The 13,179-nt window shown below is 49.8% G+C and overlaps 1 protein-coding gene and 1 long non-coding RNA gene across 4 annotated transcripts; one reads left to right on the top strand and one right to left on the bottom strand.

Moving 5' to 3' along the window:
• Nucleotides 1–1,002: 1,002 nt before the first annotated feature.
• LOC123103117 (uncharacterized) lies at nt 1,003–4,127 on the top strand. Of its 3 annotated transcripts, XR_006449659.1 has the most exons (3): nt 1,004–1,994; nt 2,464–2,488; nt 3,256–4,127. It is a non-coding gene; the product is annotated as an uncharacterized lncRNA (long non-coding RNA). The 3 variants fall into 3 exon arrangements; XR_006449658.1 differs by having other exon boundaries at nt 1,003–1,729; nt 2,464–4,127; XR_006449657.1 differs by having other exon boundaries at nt 1,003–1,994; nt 2,464–4,127.
• A 521-nt stretch (nt 4,128–4,648) lies between these two features.
• Nucleotides 4,649–5,488, bottom strand: LOC123103116 (GDSL esterase/lipase At5g37690). The gene has a single exon (XM_044524610.1). The coding sequence runs from the start codon at nt 5,340–5,342 to the stop codon at nt 4,677–4,679; it is 666 nt and encodes a 221-aa protein (XP_044380545.1). The 5' UTR covers nt 5,343–5,488; the 3' UTR covers nt 4,649–4,676.
• Nucleotides 5,489–13,179: the final 7,691 nt, after the last annotated feature.

Below are 13,179 nucleotides of genomic sequence, written 5' to 3'. Positions count from 1 at the left end.
CGACTTGTAGGAGGCGCCCAAGTAGGATTACTCCTACTTGGGGCGCCCCTTGTTGCCGCTCTCCCTCTCCCACCTATATATATATGGGGGGGGGGGCACCGCTAGAACATATACAACATTGATTCCTAACCGTGTGCCATGCCTCCCTCCACAGTTTACGCCCCCGGTCATATTCACGTAGTGCTTAAGCGAAGCCCTGCGCGGATCACTTCACCATCAACGTCACCACGCCGTCGTGCTGATGAAACTCTCCCTCGACACTTCGCTGGATCAAGAGTTCAAGGGACGTCATCGAGCTGAACGTGTGCAGAATTCAAAGCTGCCGTACATTCGGTGCTTGATCGGTTGGAACGAGAAGAAGTTCGACTACATCAACCGTGTTGTCAAATGCTTCCGCTTTCGGTCTTCGAGGGTACGTGGACACACTCTCCTCCTCTCGTTGCTCTGCATCTCCTAGATAGATTTTCTATGAGCGTAGGAAATTTTTTGAACTTGCATGCTACGTTTCCCAACAGGAACACGAGCACCTCTTGAGGCGATCAGGGCCATCTCCAAATGAAGAGAAGCCGAGCAAGACGAAACAAAAGCTCCAAGATTGTGCCTTCAGGAAGGGTATGATATCGAGTGCCACTACCCCCAATCCAGGGATCGGGGATTACCCGAGAGCATCAAAGGGAACATAGAGGGGCCGTGGCGACGCCTTCAAGAAGGGGACAACACCATAGATGCTGCCGCCGTCGACCTGACTAGGCCAGAATAGGTTTTCACCCCGGCAAGCCCTCTTCACCACCTAGATGTGGTACATAGAGCCACCGCTCGCTGCACACCACCACCCGTCGTCGCACCCCTGACCACCACGCTTCTCGCACGACCATGGCAGCCAGACCACACCCGAGCCACGAGCTCCGCTCACGGGACCCGCGGCTCCCACCGCCAAGGCCGTCACTCCGGCATTCAAGACCTCGATACCACCCCACTCGAGACACACAGCTATGGCGAACGAAGAGATGAGTGGAAAAGACCCCTTTTTACCACTCCTGGGCGGCCTCCAGCCCTTAAAATCCACCCTTGGGTCGGCCAAAACTGGCCGGCACCGTCCCTCCCCATCCCTCCCGGGCAAGGGACGAGCTCCGCGGTGGCACACACCAGTCGAAGGGAGGCAAGGAAGACTCGGCGGTCCACCTACCGGCGGAGTTGTCCCTTAACGGTGGACGACGACTGGGAGAGGACTGCCCTCCAGTGAACGTAGCACACACATGACGAGGGGTTGAAGTGAAAGTCGAAACAGTCCGCTTACAGACGAGCCGACGCCGAAGTAGAAGCCGACCGTCGCCGTGAGCAGAGCTGTCGGGCCACCGTGTAGCCGCCACGCCACCAGTAGGCTACCGCCCATGTGCCGGACCTTCCCGCGCCGCCGTCCATGGCCGGAGCAACAACCACACCAGGCCGCTGCCTAACCTGTGCCTCCCACCCCGATCTTGCTGTCAGATCCGGATGAGCGCGCCGCCACCAGCCCCACATCTACGAAGCCGCCTCCGCACGCACCCATGGAGGCACGAGGAAGACCTCTAGGAGCGGTAGGAGGATCCATCGGCGGCCATCAGGCCATCCGCCGCCCGGATCCGCTCGGACCCGAGCCAGATCGAGCGGCCGCAACGGGCGCCACCACCTCGCAGCCCACTGCGCAGGGCCATGCCGAGGAGCCCTGCGCTCGCGCGCCGCCGCCACCGTAAGCACCGTGCCCCCCTCTCCCACCCACTCCGCTGTGTTTGGATGTGGAGATTGAGGGGTAGAATTGTGTAATTGGGTGCGTGCGTTTGGGTGGTCATAGACATTGGACCGTGATATTGGAAGCAGCCTGGGAACACTTCGCGCGCTCTTCCAGAATTCTTTGCTCTGGCGCTCGGTTTTGGGCTGATTTCGCTCGACCGCCCCAGAAGCGAAAAGGGCTCGCGCGGGACGAGGTGGAGAAGCGGCGGCACGCGGGGGCGCAGGTGAGCCCCGGCCTCGCCCCTCCCCCTCCTTTCCTTCTCCGGCCAGCACCGGCCTCCTCCCTCTCCACATCTCCCATGCAGCACCCCCGGCACCCGCCCCCATCGCCCATGCGGCCCGCCCCCATCTCCCCGGTCGGCCTGCATCTCCGGCCATCCGCCTACGCCCCATCCGGCCAGACCTCTTCCTCCATGCCTCTTTGAACCCGTCCCTCTCACCCGATGCATCTCTCACTGAGATCCCCTGCCTTCTCCCCACCCGATTTGGCCCCTACCTCGTCGCCTGTCACCTCCTCTGTAGCCACCGTCTCTCCCATATATCCCTCTGTCTCATCAAATGATTCAGATCCGATGGCCTCCCCACCATATCTCGACCAGATGTGAATATTGCCATATTGTAAATACACCAGTGCAAGCTATGAACTTCGATACATATTCAGATGCTAACAAATTGTCTCTCATAAATTTGCAGGTTGTTTAGCTGAGGCAGATTCAAGGTTTGTTCATCTATAATTTGTGTTATCCTGTCATATGTGATGTTTGTTTGCTGGTAGAATAAGCAAATAAATTTGCCTTGCCATAATTTGTGCTATCCTGTCATATGTGATGTTTGCCTGCTATCCTTTCATATGTGATGTTTGCTTGCTATCCTCAAATGGTTCAGATGTGGTGTGCCAAGTCAGGGTTTATTAATCTCTGTGATGGAATGATACATAATTTTAGAATGCTTGCTGCACCATGTCTTGGGTTATACTTGTGTGTCTAAATAATATATTATTTTGGAATGCTTGTTGCACCATGGCTTTCTATATTTACTTGTGTAATTGAATGAGGCATGCATGGCTAATTTCTGAAATCTCTACTATTAAAGGGGGATCGAACGTCGTGATGGTTCGACCTCCCCTCGTGGTTCGACACCTCGTTCGATCCCCCCACCTCGTTGGACACGTATCATTGGGCCACCTCCTTCCCACGATCCATCCACGAGACCATGATCGCCTCTCGCGAGAACCGCAACGATCTTTTTACAGCACCTCCCACACTTCCAACCCTCCGGTTTACAAGGGGAAAAACCAAAAAAGAAACAACCCTACCCACGCATGCACGTTTCCTATGCAATCCAGAACTGCCGCTAGACCAGGCAAAATCAACGCACCGGTATGCACACATCCATACATGCACGATCTGCTAGGGCTTCTCCTTATTTCCTAACGACCTGACCATGCATGTTCCTCCTTCCTGGTCATGCTCGCCATCGTGCCAGACGGGAGGCCGCCATGTGCACCGTTTCAATGGTGTTCCTCCTCGAGGAGCGCGTCACTAGCATGACGCGGGCGGGGAAGTGGTGGACGCGCAGGGTTCACGCCTACGTTTGGGGTGGCCATCGCGCTCTACCTCCTGGCCTCTGAACTCACCAGCATCGGTCGCCGCGGCGGCGTTGTCTCTATCGTCTTCATCGAGATGCTCCTGGTGGTCCTCTATAAAGCCCCGAGCCCTGGACAGGGTTGATCGTCGAGGCGGAAGCGGCTGAGGCCCGGAGCCCCCTCGAATCGCCACGACTCATGGAGGAGCAGAAAACAAGCCGGCAATGTGCCTGAGCTAGGGCAGTGGGGGCTGCAATCCAGGTAGTTTTTTTCCTCATCTCTTATGCTCATTTCTCTTTGTGGTCTACAAGGGCGTGCTACGGCTGCGCGTACAGACATGGCCATCGCTCTAGCTACATTCATCCCGGTGCAGGACCGCTCGTCTCGGCATCGCAGAATCGCAGGCGAGGGCGCCGGTGACGGCTGCCAGGTGCTCGTGGGGCTACTGAAGGGCGCGGGCGAGGCACATGGTTGATGCTTGGGACAGCTGCGGAGCGGCGTGCGCGAGTGCAGGGCAGGCAGTAGCCAGGGCGGCGGGAGAGGACCTAGGACACGTTGTGTTCATGTAATCATCTTGTTCGTCTCTCCCTTTTGTTCGTCCTGTGTGACTATGTTTTCCTCTTATATCCTGTAGCTCTAACTATGCTTTCCTCTTGCATCCTGTAGCTTTAAGAACGACTTGTGCAGGTAATTTATTTCTGGTCACCAAAACAAGTTTGTTCTTACACTTTGACGTTCGTATTTGCAAGCAATATATATTCTAGCTGTCCTACAGTTCCTTATTACTTTGATGTTCCCCAGCTGAATTTCATGTTGCATGCAATCCACGCTCATGCAAGCAAGAGCCATTATGCCTTGCCTTCTGCATGCAAATTAAATACTTGGAAGATAGCATCCAAACGTTACGCTGTACGTATACGAATTACCATAACATGACCCGTATAGTAATTGGACTTCATCCGGAATCCGTTTGTATTAGCATATGGACTCTTCTTGCCTATAGCCGATGGAATAGGTTCACGTACATACTCTGTTTTGCTGGCTGGCCTTTCCAAGCTCACATCACGCTCCATGAAAAAAAATTCAGATCACCCAATCACTGCCGTTGATTTATCATAACTCTATCGTTTTAATAATAATATAATAGAAGATTGGTTAAGACGCTTCGATCACCGATCAACCCAGCTAAGTTTGAAAAACAGGCACAGCATGGCTCACATGGAACTGATTGAACACCCGGTAGCAGCAGGTGTTCATTTTTCCGAATGTGTTTGCAGAAACAAAAGAGCGCAATGCGGCAAACGTCGACTCACATTGGTGATCACATACAAAACAGATAATTTCGGTTAGTAAAAGTAATGTTACCATATGCGGCCGGATTGGTGATCATCTCCATGACCCCCTTGTAGACGTCGCAGAAGACGATGTCGGCGCCGGGCAGCTCCGGCCGGAGCGCGTCCAGCTGCGCCTCCACCCTGGCGTTGTACCCCTGGACGAGCTCGTTAGCCTCCTCCACGCACCCGCGGCCGTCCACGAGGTGCAGCCCGTCCCACATCACCCGCGGCGCGCACCCCAGCGGCGGCACCCCCAGCACCGCCACCCTCCTCACGTCCGCCTCGTACAGCTCCTGCACCGCGCGCGCCACGCGGCCGGCCAGGAGGCGGGCGAAGCCGCGGCGGCCGTGCTTGGGCGCCGACGCGTCCGCCTCGGACCCGCGCGCGAGCAGCCGCGCGTACGCGTCGGCGCCGAAGGACACCACGAAGACGGCGCCGGCCGCGGCCGCGGACGCCTCGCCCGGCGTGGCGGCCTCGAGGCGCAGCAGCTGCAGCGTCTCGGCGGCCAGCCGCAGCTGCTGCCCGACGGCGCCCATGCGGAACACCCCGGCTCCGCCGCTCTCGCCCTCCTCGCCGCCGAAGTTGACGCCCATCGCGGCCGCGGCCGCTGAGCCGTTGAGCGTGGAGATGAGCGGCGGTGGCGGGAGCTCCATCTTGGCGGCTGCATGCACGCACGTGATGGTGCGCGAATCAGGAGCGGAGCTGGTGGGGTTCAGTGGAACGGGGGCGTTCAAGGTGCTTACCAAGGATGTCGGGGAGGAGGCGGCGGCGGCCGGAGTGGAAGAGGCAGGGGCTGGAGAAAGAGGAGGGGGGGGGGGGGGGGGGGGGGGGGGGGGGGGGGTGAGGTTGAGGGACAGCGTGGTGGCGGCACAGCTGGCAGTGGAGTCTCCGAGGACGAACATCGCAGTGGCTGGAAACGAGTCGGCGGCGCCGGAGGTAACGAGGCGGAGGAAGAGCAAGAGGTGGAGGAGGAGGAGAGCCATGCCTCTCGCGTTGCGGCGCCAACACAAGTAGGCTTGGCTTCGCGGGAAGGTCCGGGCTGAGCTCCTGAATTCACTAGTGTATTTGAAATTTTGGTGTCTACAAAAAGGTATTTGAAAATTTTGAAACATACTCGCATGATATTTGAAAAATCAATTTTGGATATTTCAAAAAATTCTGAATTTCTTTTATGAATGTATAAACAACGTATGAGACTACAACCCCTAAAAATCAAATCTAAATTCGTAATACAAATTCAAAAACAAAAAAGACAAATCTAGCATGACTAGTGTCACAAAAAGACAAAAGCAAAATTGACACCATTCAGATCTGGATTTGTTTTTTTTTTTGGTTCTCAATGTGCATTTCGAATTAGAAGCTAAAATTTCTAGGGGTTGTAGACACATTTCTTGTGAACGTCATGATTTTTTAAAGATTTTTTTGAAACATTTGAATTTGTTTTTTTAGATCTGAATTTGATTTTTTTGTTATCATAGAGCATCTAAGGTGTGGTATCACTGGATATTCGTCTCTTGTAATATTTGCTCGAACGCCCATCTAGCAACTTGTTGTATGTGCCGTTGTGCAAGTGAGCAGATCTCTCGCGCTCCTGGGAGGTCTCGTCGCCGGGCAGAAGGAGGAGGGAGCCTGGACTGGGAGCCAGATCGGGGAAGAGCCGCTGTGTCTCCGGAAGTTATAAATTGCATCCCCTTTTGCTAGGATTTCAAACGCGAATAGCACAGGGAAATTTGGGATTTGGTTCCATAACTATGATTTATTGGGTGTAATCCTCCTCTCATGGCCGAGATTTTGTTTTTTGGGGAGTGCCCTTGGGCGCACTTTATCAACATCAAATGACAATTACATCGAAAAAAATGTCTGTGTGAGATGTGGCATGTATTATCTCTAATTGGGGATCAATTCGCCATGAATGGCTATACAAGCTCACACACACGCGCGAGATCCTGGCCGAAGCCACCAACTCCGTTCCCAATCCACACGCAACACACGCCAACGGTTATATACCAACATACACCCTTAACGGGCCCAGTTCGGGCCTGCAAGCCACCGGGGAAGCTGCCGGGCTTGAGTGGGCCGTGCGATCGGCCCACGAGTCGAATCATTGTCTTCACGCTCTCCTAGTTGCTCTGTTTCGGCCTTGGACTCGCTGACATTCCCCCCTTCTTGAGAACCGGATTGTCCCCAAGCCGGAGCCCGCGGAAACAGCTGACGAAGGGAGTCTTTGTCTTCCCAGGTAGCTGAAGACGCGTCTCCCCCGCTCCACTGGACCAGAACTTGTGCCACATATCTGTTATCTGAACGGCGGAGGCGCTCCTGCAGCACCTTGACAGGAAACTGGAGGTGAGTATCGATAGAAGGTAGTGAGTTGAGTACCTCATGGTGTGGCTACACGCAACATTTTAGTTGTGAAACATGGAAGACATGATGTATACGGCTGGCTGCTGGAAGCTGCACGCGATAAGCCACCTCTCCAATCTTATCCAGGATGAGAAATGGGACAAAGTACTTGAAGGTGAGCTTGTGATTAGCTCTGTGCGCCACAGAAGATTGCACATATGGTTGAAGTTTGAGAAATACCCGATCACGAACAACAAATGTCCTTTCAGTGCGTTTCTTGTCAGCCTGATGCTTCATTCTTTGCTGAACACGCAACAAATGTTGGCGCACTGACTGCTGAACAACTGCCCGAGCATCTAACCATTGCTGCAAATCAACATGGTCAATGTAATCTGAAGCAGAAATTCCAAATTGCCGAGGGCCATGGCCATAAAGAACTTCAAATGGAGATTTGTTAAGTGCTGAATACCAGTTTGTGTTGTACCAAAACTCACAAAGTGAGAGCCATTTTGCCCATTTCTTCGGATGAGCACTGATGAAACACCTCAAAAAACACTCCACCTGCTGATTAACACGTCCAGTCTGTCCATCTGTTTCAGGATGGTATGTCGTGCTCATATTAAGTACAACTCCCGTCCTCTTCACTAGAGCTTGCCAAAATTTGCTTGTGAACACTAGATCCCTGTCAGATACAATATAAAGGGGCATGCCATGAAGCTTGTAAATATTATCCAAGAAAAGTTCAGCAATTTTCTGGGCAGTGTATGGGTGTTTGACAGGAACAAAATGGCCATATTTTGTAAACTTGTCAATGACCACCATGATGGAGTCATACTGATTAGAAGAAGGCAGCCCTGAGATAAAATCCATTGTCACAGTTTCCCAAGCTTTTGCAGGAACAGGCAATGGTGAGAGCAACCCAAGGTAAGCCACTCTCTCTGGTTTTGCTTATTGACAAATGAGACAAGATTGCACAAACTGCTGGATCTTTTCTTCATACCTACCCATTTAAACAATGCACAAATTCTTTTCTAGGTGACAAGAAACCCAAAATGACCACCCAGGGGAGTGTCATGGAAAGCTTGGCAAATTCTAGTGTGAAAGCCACTGTCATTGCCCACCCAAATGCAACCTTTATATCTCAGCACCCCGTGTATCAGTTGAAAATTGTGTTTGGACTTTGGTTGCACTGACAACTGCTGCAATAATTCCTGTGCTTTTGTCTCATTCTTGTAGCTTTCAACAACATCTTCCAATCAGCTAGGCCGAACCCCATAAATTGCTAACACTTGAGAATCTGATTATGGTCTCCTGGAGAGAGCGTCAGCTACAGAATTATCAATACCCTTCTTATAAACAATCTTATAATTCAGTCCCATCATCTTTGTGAGTGCTTTTTGCTGCCAGGGTGTATGCAATCTCTGCAGAAAGATTAACCAAACTATTTTATCTGTCCTGATAATGAATTCCTGGAACTGTAAGTATGGTCTCCACTGCTCAATAGCTAATAATATAGCTAGATATTCCTTCTCATAAACAGATAATCCTCTGTTCCTAGGACCTAAAGCTCTGCTAACAAAAGCAATGGGATGGTCCTGCTGCATAAGAACAGCACCAATACCAACATCACAAGCATCAGTTTCCACCACAAACTACTTAGAAAAATCAGTCACTGCTAAGACAGGAGCATGAATAAGGGATTGCTTCAGAGTTTGAAAAGACATCTCTGTAGCTGGTGTCCACACAAAGATAGCCCCCCTTTTCAACAAATCAATTAATGGTCTACTGATCATGCCATAATTCCTGATAAATTTCCTGTAGTACCCAGTTAAGCCCAGAAATCCTCTGACTTGTTTCACATCAGCAGGAACTGGCCAATGTTTGATAGTTGCAATTTTGCTGGCATCAGTAGAAACCCCTTCACTACTAATGACATGGCCCAAGTAAGCAATTTCTTGTTTAGCAAAGTCACACTCGCTCAACTTAACTCTCCAATGTTTCTCCAACAAAATTGTTAGCACCTTTTCTAGATGTATGAAATGTTCCTTTAGGGTTTTACTGAAAATGAGAATATCATCAAAGAAACATACTGCACAAGGACCTTCTCTCAAAACTGGAGCTAGGTCTGTGTTCATTGCTCCTTGGAAAGTATTAGGTGCACCTGTCAGGCCCATAGCTACCACAGTAAACTCATAGTGCCCAGTATGTGTTTGGAAGACAGTCTTAAATTCTTCTCCAGGTGCTAATCTGATCTGATGGTAGCCAGCTCTTAAGTCTAATTTGGAAAACCAACAAGCTCCAGCAAGTTCATCAAGTAATTCATCTATGACAGGAATAGGGTACTTGCTTTTTACTGTGAGAGCATTAACATGTCTGAAGTCAATGACCAACCTCCAATCTCCTTCTTCCTTTTTCTTAACCATCAGAGTAGGGGAAGAAAATGGACTGTTTCTCACCTGAATTATTCCCCTTTGTAGCATTTCCTGCACCCGCTTCTCCATTTCAACTTTCAGATGAGGAGGAATTCTGTAGGGTCTGATTGATATTGGTTGAGCACCAGGGATTAATGGTATACTGTGATCAAACTGTCTTCTGGGAGGTAGACCTGTAGGAGGAGAGAAGACCACTGCATACTTGTCCAACAGAGCCTGAATTTCAGGTAACTGTTCCTTTTGTTCAGAGATAACATTTTGGAAAATGGCCATAACTGTAAAAGCACATTCCTTAGGCAGATCTCCTTGCAGAGTGACAGTAGTACCCTTGTATTAGAATGAAAGCCATTTCTGTTCCCAGTCAATGTACATGGGGCTGTGTTTGGCTAGCCAACCCAGGTCCAAAATGCCATCATAACCCCCTAATGACAGCAATCTGAAGTCATGTGAGAATTCTTAGCCTTGATAGTCCCACTGACATTGTTTCACTTGTTGTGAACAAGTCAATTTTCCTCCACCTGCTACCTTTACTGTAACTGCTTTAATGTCAGTAACTTCTAGGAGCAGGTAATGCAAGGAACTGTCCAAGAACGAGTGAGTGCTGCCAGAATTGACTAAGAACTTCAGCTCTGTATTTTTAATGTTTACTGGCAAGGACAAAGACAAGATAAACACACTTTTGCTTGTAGCAGCTGCTGACAGTAGCATCAGATTATCAGTGTCACTGTCTGAATCATCAAGAGAAGGAGTGGAGCCTTGCAACTGTTCTATCAGTTCCTGCACCACATGCAACTGGACTGTCAATTTGCATTGGTGATCTTTGGACCATTTCTCACCACAAATGAAACACAATCCCTTATCCTTCCTAAAATTCCTTAGGGAAGTCCATTTATCTTCCACTGGCAGAGATCTATGACCTTCAGCTGGTTTTTTCTCTTCTACTGTCCTTGCCTTATAAGGATAAACTCCTGATGGAGCAGTACTTCTTTTTGCTGTGGAAGTGTGTTGAGAATATTGCATTTCGCCCAATTCCTCATGGAGCAAGGCCAATTCATAAGCAGTATCCAGATCGCGTGGTTTTTGCATGGCAATGGCCATCTGAACTCCTGGTTTTAGACCATCAATGAATCAGGTGGTGTAATGCAGAGGATCAGGACTAGATTCATATGCAGTGAGTTCATCATACAATTATGCAAAATGTTCCACATACTCCTCCACTGACCCCGTCTGGTTAATTCTGGACATCTTCCTCAAGAGATTCTGGTGCTGATTCCGACTGAACCTTGTCTGCAATAGGTTGCAAAATTCAATCCAATGCAGTTCTGCAGTTCGCCTCTGCACTGACTCCAACCATCGGGCGGCTGCACCTTCAAACTGGGCAATGGCATAAGATATCCATCTGTTGTGGTGAGTGCCCCATAATTTGAAGTAATCCTCACACCTAGCTTGCCATAATCGTGGATTAGACCCGTCAAATCACGGCAATTCCACCTGAGGGCCTGAACTATACTGCTCACCTTGATCCAGAGCAACAAGTTCGCGGGGGGAGACTGAATTTCCTGTGGAGACGACAGATCACGTGCTCCGCGAGCCGGGGGGGGGGGGGGACACAGATGTTGTGGGTTCTCACCTCTCTGCCAGCAGACGAGCCCCCGGGCCTGCCCTCGTAGTCAACCTTGTCGACTCACTCTAGATCGAAGCGGATCCGCTCTATGTCGAGGTGGATCTCGGAACGGACGCCGTCGACACGGGCCGTGATGATCCCATCCAAGGTCTTGGTTGAATCTTGGAGCAGCTTGGTCATGGACTTGAGGAGGTCGTTGTTGTGTACCTTGAGGTGCTGCTCGAGGTCGTCGGTGACGGCCGCCTTGACAAACTCGTGGATGTTGCGGCCCTCCGCCGATAGGTTCTCCATGGCCTCTCGCCGTCGAAGATCGCTGAATCTGGTGGGGTGGGGGTGGCGGGGAAGCTCCAGGATTGAACATCTTTGATGCCAGATGTGAGATGGGGCATGTATTATCTCTAATTGGGGATCAATTCTCCATGAATGGCTATACAAGCTCACATGCACGCGCGAGGTCCTGGCCAAAGCCACCAACTCCGTTCCCAATCCACACGCAACACACGCCAATGGTTATATGCCAACGTACACCCTTAACGGGCCCAGTTCGGGCCTGCAAGCCACTGGGAAGCTGCCGGGCTCGAGTGGGCCGTGCGATCGCCCATGAGTCGAATCATCGTCTTCGCGCTCTCCTGGTTGCTCTGCTCCGGCCTTGGACTCGCTGACAGTCTGGGATAATAAAACTTGATGGGACACCCTCCCAATTTATTAGTACAATTTTAAAATCATAAACCCACCTAGTCAAATTATGTGATATCATATTAGCATCCATGGGACATTGGATAAAACTCACTACATCAATTCTATGAGCTATTGATGACCCACAAGTATAGGGAACTGCAACAGTCTTCAAGGGTAGTATTTCAACCAAATTTATTGACTCGGCATAATGGGAGGCAAAGAATATTTATAAGCCTTAGAAGTTGAGTTGTTAGTTCAACCACAATTATTTCCTTGTAGCAAAATATTAATAGCACAATAATATGGTAGTTTTGGTAGCAGTAGTAACAAATTTGTAGCAATTGGAATAGCAATAGTAATAGTGATTCGAGCAAAAAATATATTATGAAAAGTGTAGGCATGGAGTAGCGATGTATATTTGGATGACATTCATCATGTAACAGTCACAACCTAGATCGATACACAATAGATCCAATTCATCAATCATATGTAGGCATGTATTCTGTATATAGTCTTATGTGCTTGCAATAAGAACTTGCATGACATCTTTTGTCCTACCCTCCCGTGGCAGCCGGGTCCTAATAGAAATCTAAGGGTAATTAAGACGCTCCTTTCAATAGAGAACCAGAACAAAGCATTAACCAACAATGAATGCATGAACTCCTCAAATTACAGTCATCCCCGAAGAGTATCCTAATTATTGTCACCTTGGGGTCTAAGGTTCAGAACAATAACAAGTGCATATAACTTGCAGATAGGATCAAAAACTTAAATATATTCTTGAAAACGCACTAGGTTTAGATCTGAAATCATGATACTCGGGCCCTAATGACAAGTATTAAACATAGCAACACCAATCTCAGAACACAGTGGATACTAGGGATCAAGCCCTAACAAATTGACTCGATTACATGAAAAATCTCATCCATGTCCATCTACCTTCAATATGCCTATGAGTAAATTACTCACTCCCGGTGGTGAGCATCATGAGTTTATTGACGAAGGAGGGTTGTAGACGATGGCAGTGACAAATCCTCCTCTTCGGAGCCTTGAAAGGACTTCAGATCCGCCCTTCCGGTGATGAACAAGAGGTGGTGGTGACTTTGTATCGTAAAACCGATAACTCTTTCTCTCTGATTTTTTCTCTCGGGAAGACGGTACTTATGGACTTGGAGGTAGGGCAAACTAAGGCCCGTGGGACCCACAAGCTCAGACGGCGTGCCCCGAGGGGGCCCCTAAGCTTGTGCCTCACAGGTGGCCCCCTCCAGTAACTATTTACGCTATTATTTTATATATATTCCAAAATCACTCGATTCCGAGAATTTTTTATTTCTGCGCAAAAACAACACCAAAGTAGTCCTGCTGAAAACAACGGTAGTCCGGGTTAGTTTCATTCAAATGATACAAATTAGAGTC

The sequence above is a fragment of the Triticum aestivum genome, chromosome 5A, assembly GCF_018294505.1.
Source record: "Triticum aestivum cultivar Chinese Spring chromosome 5A, IWGSC CS RefSeq v2.1, whole genome shotgun sequence".
Taxonomy (NCBI): domain Eukaryota; kingdom Viridiplantae; phylum Streptophyta; class Magnoliopsida; order Poales; family Poaceae; genus Triticum; species Triticum aestivum.
This window is presented reverse-complemented; position numbering and strand designations above follow the sequence as displayed.

Bases quoted from the DNA above. Each gene is read 5' to 3' on its own strand.
- LOC123103116 (XM_044524610.1), bottom strand. From the start codon at position 5,342: ATGGAGCTCCCGCCACCGCCGCTCATCTCCACGCTCAACGGCTCAGCG.